Below are 14,391 nucleotides of genomic sequence, written 5' to 3'. Positions count from 1 at the left end.
TGGACCAGAAGGGCCAGTTCTTTTGCTAGCTTTTTTGGGCCTCCAGAATAAGCTGCCCCCTAGCCAGCTTATTCTAGAAGCCCAACCAAAATTTTCTTTTTAGAAGCCTACTAGTCAAGTCTTAACTACTAGGCTTCTAAAAAAAATAAATTTGTTTGGGCTTATAGAATAAGCTAGGTAGCGGCAGCTTATTCTAGAAGCCACCAAACGAACTGGCCGAAGAAGTTTTTTGTAGCTGATCTTGTAGCTGAAGTTTTTTTTTTATCTTTGAGGGTATAACATTAGACCTGGGTCACAACCCACTGGCTTGCTCCGTGCTGGGCCAAGACAGGCAGCCCAAACCCCTTCCCGGTTGCCGCCGTTCGTCCAGCGTCCAAGATTGTCGCCATCGCCGCCACTCGTCCAGGAGGGCAGTGACTCCGCTGCTCGTCTAGGAGGCCCGGCGACCCCGCATCGCCACTCGCCGAGAAGTGTTGCTGCTCGTTCAGGAGGGTTGCTGCTCGCCCATCCGGCCACCGCCAATCGCAACACATGTGGTCTCCGGTTGTAGCTCCCGCCGCAGACATGTATTTGAAAAAAATGTAGGCATCCCAACATATATTTGAAAAGTGGGCCTACTCGCGTCATGCATGAGAAAAACTAGGCATTCGAGCATATATTTGAAAAATGGCTAATCTTGTATTTCAAAAATGTTAAACATCTATAACAAAATTCCCGATGTCCTTGTATGAGAAAAAACATGACATCAAAATATATATTTGAAAAAGAATGTTAATCATGTATTTTGAAATCTAAATGTGTATAAAAAATGAAAAAAAACATGCAAGGTTTGTGACATGGTGATAAACTGTATGGACATTGTGTTCTACACCGTATGTTCACGGTAAATAATGTATATATATATCTGATCACTAGTCCGTGGTAACGCACCGGCACTCAACTAGTAATATCTAAAATGCCATTGAATCTAGTACTAATACACATCTCTGTCTCTTGCATTGGATACCGTGGGTGTTAAATGATGGAGATATGCAAAAAAAATCTAAAATGCCACTTAATTTAGTATTAATATACATCTCCTTCTCCTGCATTGGACCCCGTGGCTGTTAAATGATGGAGATATGCAAATCCCTCCCCCGGGCTATATACTAATTAATTTGTGATGTGAGTTTGTTGCATGATTGCAATGTATCCCCTGCAGATACCTCCAACATTAATCCGCCGCCCAAACGATATCCGTACATCAATATATAATGCTCTTTGTTGCCTAAGTTGACGTGGCCTTGGCGATCGTGCCTCCTGTACGGATGCACGAAGAACAAGTGGACTCCCTTTCTCCATCAGACGCCATGGGTTGGAAGCGCCGCCGCGCTGCAGCGATGGAGATCTGTTTCGATCGATAGGAGGAAATTGGGAACATCCAAGGCTGCTTACAGAAAATGGAGTGGGCTGCGTAAAGAAAAGAATGGGTCATCTCATGTTTTTCTTTTTTGAGGGAAATCTCATGTTATATTGGGCCTTACTTATTGGCCCGTGTCCTTAGCGAAGCGTTTTCTTCTCTTCAGGTCTTCCTACTCGAAGCGTTTTCTTTCTTCTCTGTAGCATGCGTAGAGAACCTACAGAAGGAAGCTCCTCTCGTCTCCCATCGTGGCCAGGACTGGCCAAAGCAATAGAGAGCTACAGTGGTTCCCAAAATTTACCCGGGGCGGCCGCCCCTACATGACCCTACGCTGGATCCGCCCCTGATGGCAACCAGAAACATAACATGGAGATAACCTCCTCCACCGTGCTGCTGCTTGTTGCCGACGTGCTAGTCCATGTCCTGCCTACGACATGCACGGCGGTCCGTGGGTTCAGCCTCCCACTAGTCGCCAACCACGGCGGGGGCACGTATCGTGTGGACGCCGACGGCTTCATGGTCGTGAACACCACGAGCTTCCACCACCGGGACCCCTCCCCTACGGCCCCCCTGAGGTACACGTATGGCGTGGCCGTGACCATTGGCACGGGCCACGGCAAGAGTACCCATTTCCTCGTGCTGGACATGACCAACAGCCTGCCGTGGATGCGGTGCGCGCACTGCTTGCCGGTGCAACGGCAACGTAGCCCGGTGTTCGACCCTAGCCACTCGAGCAGCTACCGCCCCCTCCATCCGACCAGCCCCCTGTGTTGGCCGCCTAACCGCGTCCACCCCGCCGGCGACAAGTGCTCCTTCCACCTCCTGCGGGAGGCACATGACTTCGTCGGCGTCGACACCATCATTCTGGGTGATCCGACTTCGCCTATCCATGGCATCGTTTTCGGGTGCACGCAGGCCACCGAGGGGTTCGACACCAAAGGCACTTTCGCAGGCACACTGGGAATGGGCAGGCTGCCTACCTCCCTTATCATGCAGATCAAGGACCGTGTCGCCTGGCCCTTCTCCTATTGTCTGATCAGCCCAGGTCACAGCCAGGACCGACACGGCTTCATCCGCTTCGGCGCCGACATCCCGGAGCCCCCGCCTCTGAACCACCATCGCATCAAGATCCTTCCCACGCCTCCTGACCTCCCGCACGGCTTCGCCGACTCGGCCTACTACGTGAAGCTTCTGGGCGTGAGCCTCAACGGGTCCCCGATCCAGGGTATCCACCAAACTATGTTCGAGTGGAGGCACGATGGGTCAGGCGGGTGCTTCCTGGATGCCGGCACAGAGATCACCCATCTGGTGCCGGCGGCGTACACGCTCGTGGAGGAGGCGGTGGCCCATGTGGTGCAGCAGTGGGGGTACAATCGCGTTCGTGACCGCGAGTTCCACCTGTGTTTCCGGGAGGGGCCCGGGATTTGGTCGCGCATCCCGAGGTTGACGCTCGACTTTGAGGGGGGGGGGAGTGTTTGGGGACGGTGCGCCGGCCGAAGCGCTCGGCCGGTCTCTTCCTTTTTTTCACGCGCGGGACACGCTGGCACGCACGCGCTTAGTTGACCCAAACGTTTTTCTTTCTTTTTTTCTTTTTCTTTGCTTCTTCTTCCTTCCGCCTCCGCCTGATCCCATCTCGCCTCCTCCATTGTAGCGCGTGGAGCAGCTCGCCATCGCCCATGGATGTAGAGGTTGCAGCCCCGCTTTCATTCCCACCTCCTTTTTCTTCCTTCTCTCTCTCTTCCCTCTTCCTCCTCCTCTCTTCCCCTTTTGTTGCAACCGGCGACAGGCAAAACGCCGGGAGGACCGAGGTGCCCGTGCTACAACCATGGCCATGGGGGAGGAGCTACAACCGCGGTACTGGAAGAGTTGCAAACGGCGTTTCCCCGTGCTACAACCATGGACACAAAAGCTACATCCAGTAGATAAAAAAGCTTCAACCAAACAACGAAATGCAGGAAAAGTTACAACTGTTTTGACAAAAAGCTTCAACCTGCAGATGAAAAAGCTTCAAACAGAGATTGAGAAAATCCTCCTCGACGACGACCACGACGTCTCTCTGTGTGTTTTGTTGCAACTGCAGAGTAAAAAGCTGCAACCCTTTGTGAAAAAAGCTTCAAGCTCAGGTGAAAAAAGCTTCAATTGGCATGGTGGAAAGCTTCAATCCGCGAGAAAAGCTTCAACAGGCATAGAGAAAAGCTTCAACCGATGAGATAAAAAGCTTCAACCTGACTCGTCAATGGCAGCGAGCGGCGACGTTGAGAGCTGCATCGGCGACACGACAGTGCAACGACGATGGCGGCTGCTAGGTGTTGCAACGACAGGGGGTGTCGGTGTGCTTCAAGACGGCGCCATTTTTTGCTACAAGGGCGGCTTTCTGCTGGACCGGGGGGTGAGTATGGATGATGCGACATCGACGGGGACGGCGATTGGCGGCGACGGAGAGCGCATCCAGCAGCGTGGGACTAGGGGGGGGGGGGGGGGGAGGTCCAGGTGAGGGGGCTAGTCGCCGGCGGCAGGAGCGGCTGGGGTGGGGGCGCGGTGAAAAAGAAGGAGAGGAAGAAGAAGTCAACGCAGGGGAAGGAGGCGCGAGAAAACAGATCTGACGACTCGAGCTCGCGGAGGAGGCGGTGACCCATATGGTGTAGCAGTGGGGGTACAAGCGCGTTCGCGATCGCGACTTCCTCCTGTGTTTCCGGGAGGAGCCCCGGATCTGGTCGCGCATCCCAAGGTTGACGCTCGACTTTGAGGGTCCGCCTACTCGGCACGGGGAGCCCACGCGTGCGCACCTGGAAATCGGCTCCCGACGCCTCTTTGTAAAGGTTGAAAACAAGCAGTTGTTGTGCTTTGGAGTGTACCCCACGACCTCGCGCCACCCCACGGTCATTGGCGCCATGCAGCAGGTGGATACGCGTTTCATTTTCGACCTCAGGGCCAACACCATCACCATCCACCCAGAGAGCTGTGAAGCCGACACCGAGCCCACCCCGTCTGAGTGGTGACGAGGCCTGTACAATTCATTAGCTACTCGTTGGTCATTAGTCACTCATGTTTAAGATCGTTGTGCGCCATCCTTAATCGAGTGGCATGTCAAAATATATAACAAACCATGAAGATTCATGCACAGTCTCCTCCAGTTTTTAGTTTAGTAGCAGATTCAACCTAGACTTGTTCATATCTTCAAAAAAAGGAACCACATCACTAGTTAGTTAGGATCCGAAAATAACGCTCTGGTGTTAAGAACCTCTTGTACATGGGCTGCAGATCCGCTCGCGGTGGCCACCCTGTCCACGGTGTGGGTGCAGATCCGTGGGCTCCCTCCGGCTGCTAGGGTCGAGGGAGTCATTCGTGGCTTGTCCCTCTTGTTGGGCAAGTTTGTGGCAGTCGACGGCGCCTCTCTATCCATGGGCCCGGCTGTTCGGGTGCAGATCAAGTCTCCAGACCCTTCCAAGCTCAAGACGACGATCAGGATGTTCTTCAACGACGCTGGCTACGACCTCCGCATCTTGGTGGAGGCTGGGACTCCCAGCGATCCCCTCAACCCGGATGAGGGGGGTGGTGCCGACCCCGAGCAGGGCCCTGCCGGTGGGGGGGGGGGTACCCCCCAGGGCTCCCCCCGTCATACCCGCAACAACTCTCCCGCTTTGAGGCCTCCGGTGACGACTCGACAGATCCTGAGGATGATCCTCCCCCAGCCGGCTCCTCCCACCCCTCGTCTACTCACTGCTCGGGGCTTGGCTCTCTCGACGCCAGCCCCGGGGAGGAGTCCGAGGACATCGAGGCTATTGCAGCCATGCTCGACGAGGCTGCCACCCTTCCTCCTGGTGCCAGCCTCCCACCTCCCTTCCTCCCCGTGCCGCTGCCCTTATCTGATGAGGAGGGGAGTGGTGACAGCCGGGGTAGCATGGAGGTGCGCCCCCCATCCTCCCCGCGGCTCGTTTCTCCGGTGCTCGCCCGGGAGGACCCCTCGGCGCCGGCTACCCAAGAGTCTGGTCCTGCGGTCGCTTCCCCTCCCACGTCATCTAGGCCTCCCAAGTCCCGGGGCCGCCACCGCTCGGCCTCTACCCCAGCCTCATCAGCCCGAAAGAGTGCCCGACTCGAGGCGGTTACTCGACACATGTCTGTCCGACTCCCAGGCTCCTTGTCCTGACTCTAATGATATTTGCGTCAATTCATTTTCTGCTCTTGCTGGTGTCCCTCTTGGCCATCTGAACAAGGTCGCAGTCGACTCGGCTATAGTTTTCCGTGGCGAGAAGGGTCAGGTCTTAGAGCATCTTGCGTCCCTCCAGGCCAAGGAGATTCTAGACGGCCATCTCGCGGCCACCCAGACTCGCGAGGCAGCAGCAGCTGCGGAGGTCCCCCCTCCCACGCCCCATCGGGCTGGGGGTCGGGGCCTTCTTGCGAATGACCCGAGCGAGATCCATGGTCGGACGCGTTCTCGTACTGCCCAGTTGCGTCGGTCCCTTGGTGCCACTTCTACCGCAGGGTCCAGGGAGGATCCTATAGGCGAGTGATCATCCGCGCCCTGTTTTGGAACTTGTGGGGCTTCGGTCACGATGGCCGCCGCAGGCAGCTCATTGAATACATGCGCGATGAGTCCATAAATGTAGTAGCTATCCAAGAAACGATGCGTACTTAGTTCTCCCTCGTAGAACTTGAGCGTCTTAGGAGGCATTGATACGTCCATTTTGCATCATGTTTTCCTACTGTTATTTATGTTGTTTTATTGTATAATAATGCTTTTTGGAGTAATTCTAATGCCTTTTCTCTCATAATATGCAAGGTATGCACCAAGGGGGAGAATTCTGGCAGCTGGAAATCTGGACCGGAAAAAGCTACGTCAAGCTACCTATTCTGCACAACTCCAAATGAGCTGAAACTCCCCGAGGATTTTTGATGGAATATTTAAGGAATATTGGAGCAAATAAGTACCAGAGGAGGGCCACCAGGTGGGCACAACCCACCTGGGCGTGCTAGGAGGCCCAGGCGTGCCCTGGTGGGTGCTGCCCTCCTCGGCCCACCACCGGTGCCCATCTTTTGGTATATAAGTCATTTTGACCTAGAAAAAAATAAGGGGAGGACATTCGAGATGAAGCGCCGCCGCCTCGAGGCGGAACTTGGGCTGGAGCACTTTTGCCATCCAGCGGAGCGATTCCGCCGGGGGAACTTTCCTCCCGGAGGGGGAAATCATCGTCATCATCATCCCCAACAACTCGCCCATCTTGGGGAGGGCTATCTTCATCAACATCTTCACAACACCAACTCCTCTCAAACCCTAGTTCATCTCTTGCATTCAATCTTTGTATCAAAACTATAGATTGGTGCCCGTGGGTGACTAGTAGTGTTGATTACATCTTGTAGTTGATTACTATATGGTTTATTTGGTGGAAGATTATATGTTTAGATCCATTATGCTATTCAATACCCCTCTGATCTTGAGCATGTTTATCATTTGTGAGTAGTTACTTTCGTTCTCGAGGTCATGGGAGAAATCATGTTGCAAGTAATCATGTGAACTTGATATGTGTTCGATATTTTGATGGTATGTATGTTGCCATTCTCTTAGTGGTGTAACGTGAACGTCGACTACATGACACTTCACCATATTTGGGCCTAAGGGAATGCATTATGGAGTAGTTATTATATGGTGGGTTGCGAGAGTGACAGAAGCTTAAAACCCAGTTTATGCGCTATTCCGTAAGGGACCGATTGGATCCAAAAGTTTAACGCTATGGTTAGAATTTATTCTTAATACTTTTCTCATAGCTGCGGATGCTTGCAAGAGGGTTAATCATAAGTAGGAGGTTTGTTCAAGTAAGAACACCACCTAAGCACCGGTACACCCACGTATCAAATTATCAAAGTACCGAACACGAATTAAGCCAACATGATGAAAGTGACTAGATGAAATTCCCGTGTACCCTCAAGAACACTTTGCTTATAATAAGAAACCGGCCTGTCCTTTGCCTCAAAAGGATTGGGCTACCTTGCTGCACTTTTTTATTACTATTTTTACTTGCTCGTTACAAATTATCTTGCTACCAAACTACTCTGCTACTTACAATTTTAGCACTTGCAGACATTACTTTGCTGAAAACAACTTGTCATTTCCTTCTGTTCCTCATTGGGTTTGACACTCTTACTTATCAAAAAGGGCTACAATTGACCCCATATACTTGTGGGTCATCAAGGAAATTTTCTAGCGCTGTTGCCGGGGAGTGAAGCGCTCTCGGTAAGTGGAAATTGGTAAGGAAACATTATACATGCTGAAATTTATTGTCACTTGCTACTATGGAAAACAATCCTTTGAGGGGTTTGTTCGGGGTATCTTCACCTCGACCGGAAACACAATTAGTTACCCCTCAACCTACTACACCTACTAAAAATATTGAATATGAAATCCCTTCGGGTATGTTAGAAAAACTGCTAGCTAATCCTTATGCAGGAGATGGAACTGAACATCCTGATATGCACTTGATATATGTGGATGAAATTTGTGGATTATTTAAGCTTGCAGGTTTGCCCGAAGATGAAGCTAAGAAGAAGGTTTTCCCTTTATCTTTGAAGGGAAAAGCATTGACATGGTATAGGCTATGCGATGATATTGGATCTTGGAACTGGAACCACTTGAAATTAGAATTTCATCAAAAAAATTATCCTATGCATCTAGTTCATCATGATCGGAATTATATATATAATTTTTGGCCTCATGAAGGAGGAAGTATCGCTCTAGCTTGGGGGATGCTTAAGTCAATGTTATATTCATGCCCCAATCATGAGCTCTCGAGAGAAATTATTATTCAGAATTTTTATGCTCGGCTTTCTCGTAATGATCAAACCATGCTCGATACTTCTTGTACTGGTTCTTTTATGAAGAAGACTATTGAATTCTGCTGGGATCTTTTATAAAGAACTAAAGGTAATTCTGAAGATTGGGAACTCGACGAAGGTAAAGAGTCAGGTATTGAACCTAAGTTTGATTGTGTTAAACCTTTTATGAATACCGATGCCTTTCAAAAGTTTAGCACTTAATATGGACTTGACTTTGAGATAGTAGCTTCCTTTTGTGAATCTTTTGCTACTCATGTTGATCTCCCTAAGGAGAAGTGGTTTAAATATCACCCACCAATTAAAGAAGAAATTAAAGAACCAGTAAAAGAAAGAAGAATCTATCATTTACAATGTTGATCTAATTGTTCCCACTGCTTATGTTGAAAAACCACCTTTTCCTATTACACTAGTAGAAAACGGACCTTTAAAACCGGTTTGTAAGGGCCTTTAGTGCCGGTTATGGAACCGGCACTAAAGTGTGGGCACTAAAGGCCCCCTTTAGTACCGGTTCGGCACGAACCGGCGCTAAAGTGCCACCACATGGCGTGAGCTCATGCCCTGGTATGAGGGACCTTTAGTACCGGTTGGTGTTACCAACCGGTACTAAAGGTTTTTTTTTGAATTTTTTTTTGAAAATTTTGGAAAAAAATTGATTTTTTTTCGATTTTTAATTTTTCCGAATTATTTGATAATTTAGTCTCTAATCACCACCTCTCTTAACTGCTCAAGTGTGGATCACTCATTCCAAATCATCTAACTTCCCAACCGGTCACCCATCCCTCTCACTACTCCAGCCCAAGCACGCTTAACTTTCGGGTTCTATTCTCCTTCGTTTCCAAATCTGCACTTGTTGTTTTCCTGACAATAGTAAGATGTTAATCCTATTAACCCTCAGGAGTTTAGCTTGAGCATGAAGTCACACATTTCACCGTTTGAGTTTGAAACTATTATTCTAAAAAAAGTAATTATTTAGTAACGCTAATATTTCTTGAATAAGTTTGACCATAGTTTGACCACAGTTTGACCATAGTTTGACCATATTTGACCAAAATTCAAAAAATTGAAATAATTATTTAGTAACAGTAATATTCTTGAATAATTATGTAGTAACATTAATACTTCTTGAATAAGTAGTTTGACCAGATTTAACCAATTTTTTTTAGAAAAACTGAAATTTGACCATATCTTTTTTTCCTTTTGGAATTTGAGGATTCTAAAAAATTCCAAACAGGCCGTAGGCAGTCTCCATCGAATGCGGATTTTCGTGCTGAATTTTTTGATATATTATACGTTTTTTTCCGACATCGTATGCAAAAGTTATTGCCGTTTTACATTTTCCCTACACTTTTTGCAAAACATGTCCAAATTTAAGTTTTCTAATTTTCCTAACTAGTAGATGTAGTAATATAACTACCTCTCGAAAGATTTTATTTTCTGAAGTTTTTATCATTTTCTTTTGATTTTTTCAAAACTGAAATGGCGATACACGGGGGGGGGGGGGGGGGTAGAGTTTGAAAATTGCCCTATAGTGCCGGTTTGTGTCTTCAACCGGGACTATAGGTTAAGACTCTATAGTGCCAGTTGGTGACGCAAACCTGTACTATAGGTTAGACCTTTAGTACCGGTTTGTGTCACAAACCGTCACTAAAGGGGCTCGTGGGGCCCTGGCCTGACGCCAGCCTACCACCACCCCTTTAGTACCGGTTCGTGGCACGAACCGGTACTAAAGGTTCATTACGAACCGGCACTAATGCATAGCCAATCGAACCGGCACTATTGATCACATTAGTGCCGGTTTTTTTACAAACCGGCACTAATGTGCTTCACGTTTGACCCTTTTTCTACTAGTGTTAGGATGAAGGTACATGCTAAAGCTTCAACTGTGGTTAACAGAAGTTATGTAGAACATTCAAAACTTTTGAACAAATCAAAGTTGAACCTAGTGTTGCTATGGTTAAAGATCTCTTAGTGGATAATATTGATGGGCATGTTATTTACTTCTGTGTTGAAGCTTCTAGAATTGCTAAACCTGAAGGAAAAGATAAACATAGACCAGTTATTGGCATGCCTGTTGTCTGAGTTAAAATAGGAGATCACTGTTATCATGGGTTACGTGACATAGGTGCTAGTGTGAGTGCTATTCCCTACTCCTTATATAAATAAATTAAAGATGAAATGGCACCTGCTGAAATAGAAGACATAGATGTTACTATTAAACTTGCTAATAGAGATACTATATCACCAATTGGGATTCTTAGAGATGTTGAGGTCTTGTGTGGGAAGATAAAATACCCTACTGATTTTCTTGTTCTTACCACCCCACAAGATGAATTTTGTCCCATTATATTTGGTAGACCTTTCTTGAACACCGTCAATGCTAAAATAGATTGTAAGAAACAAATTGTCGGTGTTAGCTTTGGTGATGAATCTCATGAGTTTAATTTTTCCAAGTTTGGTAAACAACCTCATAAGAAAGATTTGCCTAGTAAGGATGAAATTATTGGTCTTGCTTCTATTGTTGTGCCTCCTACTGATCCTTTGGAACAATATTTGCTAGACCATGAAAATGATTTGCATATGCGTGAATGAAATGAAATAGATAGAATCTTTTTCGAACAACAACCTCTGCTTAAACACAATTTGCCTAATGAAACTCTAGGAGGTCCTCCTCCACCTAAAGGTGATCCTGTCTTCGAATTAAAACATTTGCCAAACACCTTGAAGTATGCTTATCTTGATGAAAAGAAGATATATCTTGTTATTATTAGTGCTAGCCTTTCAGAACATGAAGAAGAAAGATTATTGGAAGTTCTAAGGAAGCACGGGGCTGCTATTCAATATTAGACACACTCTATGTGAGCACAAGATTAATATGGAACCCGATGCTAAACCCGTTGTTGATCACCAATGTCGGTTAAATCCAAAAAATGAAATAAGTGGTAAGAACGGAAATATTGAAACTTCTGGAAGCAGGTATAATCTATCATATAGTTGATAGTAGATGGGTAAGTCTTGTTCATTGTGTCCCTAAGAAGGGAGGTATTACTGTTGTTCCTAATGATAATAATAAGCTTACACTACTAGGAAAAACCTTATACACAGAATCTTACTAGCAGTGCTCTTCAAAATACAATGCTACTGCTATTTAGCAGTAGCGCGTGCCAGGGAAACGCGCCGCTGAAAGAAAAATAGCAGTAGCGCGTCTTGTCCAAACAGCGCTACTGCTCTAATTGCCATGACCTCGCCGTGAATCTAGTTATAGCATTAGCGCCCTATTACGTACCGCGCTACTGCTATGGATGTTAGCAGTATCGAATTTCTATAAAGCTCGCTACTGCTCAGTTCAGTCCACAAGTTTAGTCCCGCCTCGCTCCGCGAACAGGGTGTTTACCAGCTTAAATATGTTACTTCTCAAACTATCACAACCACTTGGTCTTCACTGAACTCTATGGTGATTTAATGACATTTAATGACAGATGGTGGTTCACACTTTATTCATGGTGATTTCCGTAAAATGCTTGCCAAGTATGATGTTAATCATAGGATTGCGTCACCTTATCATCCTCACTCTAGTGGCCAAGTTGAACTTAGCAATAGAGAAATAAAATTAATCTTACAAAAGGCTGTTAATAGGTCCCGAAAGAATTGGTCTAAGAAATTAGATGATGCACTTTGGGCTTATAGAACAACTTACAAAAATCCTATGGGTATGACTCCATATAAAATGGTTTATGGAAAAGCTTGTCATTTACCTCTTGATTTAGAACATAAAGCATTTTGGGAAATAAAAGAACTCAATTATGATTTCAAACTTGCTGGAGAAAAGAGGTTGTTTGATATTAGCTCATTATATGAATGGAGAACCCGGGCTTATGAAAATGCTAAGTTATTCAAAGAAAAGGTTAAAAGATGGCATGACAAAAGAACCCAAAAGCGTGAGTTCAAAGTAGGAGAATATGTTCTTTTGTACAACTCTCGTTTCAGATTCTTTGCAAGAAAAACTCCTCTCCAAATGGGAAGGACCCTATGTCATCGAGGAGGTCTATCGCTCCAGAGCTATCAAAATAAACAATGACGAAGGGACTAACCTGAAGGTTGTCAATGGGCAACGAATAAAACACTATATCTCAAGTACGCCCATTAATGTTGAAAGTAATGTTATTCAAACTTTGACACCAGAAGAACACATAAAGTAGTCCTTCCGGAACACTCCAAAATCATGAAAATAAGGAGGTATGTGATACGGTAAGTAAATGGACTCCAAAAATTCCGCAAAAATATTTTTTGTCTGTTTTGGAATATTTAGAAAATTAGGAAATGAGAAACTTCCAGGAAAGTGACCTGGTGGGCACGATACACCAGGGCGCGCCAGGCTTGCGTGGCGTGCCCATGTGGGTTGTGCCCACCTCGGGTACTTCCCGATCTCCATTTTTCTTCAATTAGTCTTGTTCCCCAAGATAAAAAAAATCTATATATACCTCCGAATCTGTTAACCTCTGCATCGCGGAGAAATCTCCTGTTTTCTTTTCTTGCTGTTTTCTGTCAGATCCAATCCACCATGGCCTCTTCAAGCTCCTCCAAGGACAAGTTATTTGACAACGTCATCAACCCATATTTGCGGGAGGTGATGCAACACCCTCAAGCTATCCAGATGCGTGATGGGGTACTGCACATCCGCGATGTGCAAGGACCCAGGGGGACTGGATCCGTGGAGGCCAGGCTTGGAGCCATGGAGCAGGACATCTTCAAGTGCAAGGGGATGGTGGAGCATGGACTCAATTCCAATCACCTCATGATCGCAGACTATACCCGTGATCTCAAGGTGGATGGAAAGCCCATAAAGGATATCATCTTATCCCTCAACGGGCAAATCAACTTCCTCCATAGCCAGATCCACGATCTTCAAAGCCAGGTCTTTGAATATGAGGCCCAGTTTAAAGGTATGAGTTTGGCTACCAGTTGCAGGATCCCGGAGACTCACTCCTCCTCTTATGATGGTGAGCCTCTGCCATGGAAACCCGAGGAAAAGAAACCTTCTACCTCATCACCACCATCTTCTTCATCACCACCAAAAGAAAACTAAGTATTGGGTATGGGCACTCCCCTTGGCTTCCGCCAAACTTGGGGGAGGTGCCCGGTTATCGTATCAATCTCCACTATCTTTTGCTTTTATTTTCTTAGTTCGATCAATGGTTATCTTTTGCTATTAGATGAATAAAAGTTTAGTTCGATCCTTTCTTTGTGTGAGTTTGCTTAGTGATCAATCCTTGTAATCAAGTGCGAGATATAATAAAGTTTATTTTGAGTTTTGCTTTCTTTACTTTCTTGCTGCAATAAAAAGAAAGGAAATAAAAAAGAAAAGATCATATGCTAATCCTATGGTAAGTGATGACATTACACAAGGAAAAGTATAAGTAGAAAATTTTATTGTAGATTGACAAACATAGCATTTGTCAATGATGCAAGACATGAAAGAATTAATAAGGGAAGAGAAGATTCACATATAAATACACTATCATGGAAATCTTTTGTGATTGTGAGCACCCACCAAAATATTATATGCCAAAATTGTTCACGTTGGACAAGGAAGACAACTTAATGATTTATGTTTGTTCATATTCACATAGAAGTCATATTGTCATAGATCCTTCAACATGTGGTGCTTGCTCCTATCTTTGTTAGCCAAAAATTCCGAACTAAGTAGAGATACTACTTGTGCATCCAAAACCCTTAAACCCTATCTTTTTTGAGAGTCCACCATACCTACCTATGGATTGAGTAAGATCATTCAAGTAAGTTGTCATCGGTGCAAAAAGGGCAATAAAATTGCTTATATAAGTGTGAGACCATTAGTCTAAGGGAAAATTGAGCGTTGTATGAACTTGTGATGGTGAAGAATAAAAGCGACACACTGCATAGTAAAGGTTGCCATCACAAGGGGCAATATAACGCGACGTTCTCTTGCACTAAGGGGTTGAGCATACAAACAAAAAGCGCATGGCAACCTCTGCTTCCCTCTACGAAGGGCCTATCTTTTACTTTCATGTATTTAATTTTATGCAAGAGTCAAAGTTTTTCTCTCTATTCCTTTTATTGTTCTCCTTTGGCAAGCATCATGTGGTGAGGAAAGATCTAGGCACATATATCTAGTTGAATATGGGTGG

General features: G+C 46.1%; 1 protein-coding gene across 1 annotated transcript; it reads left to right on the top strand.

Moving 5' to 3' along the window:
- The first annotated feature begins 1,765 nt into the window (after positions 1-1,765).
- Positions 1,766-4,398, top strand: LOC123134910 (protein ASPARTIC PROTEASE IN GUARD CELL 1-like). Its single transcript, XM_044554059.1, has 2 exons — positions 1,766-2,872; positions 4,171-4,398. The coding sequence occupies exons 1-2, from the start codon at positions 1,766-1,768 to the stop codon at positions 4,396-4,398; spliced, it is 1,335 nt and encodes a 444-aa protein (XP_044409994.1).
- Positions 4,399-14,391: the final 9,993 nt, after the last annotated feature.

This window comes from Triticum aestivum, chromosome 6B (assembly GCF_018294505.1).
Source record: "Triticum aestivum cultivar Chinese Spring chromosome 6B, IWGSC CS RefSeq v2.1, whole genome shotgun sequence".
Taxonomy (NCBI): domain Eukaryota; kingdom Viridiplantae; phylum Streptophyta; class Magnoliopsida; order Poales; family Poaceae; genus Triticum; species Triticum aestivum.
This window is presented reverse-complemented; position numbering and strand designations above follow the sequence as displayed.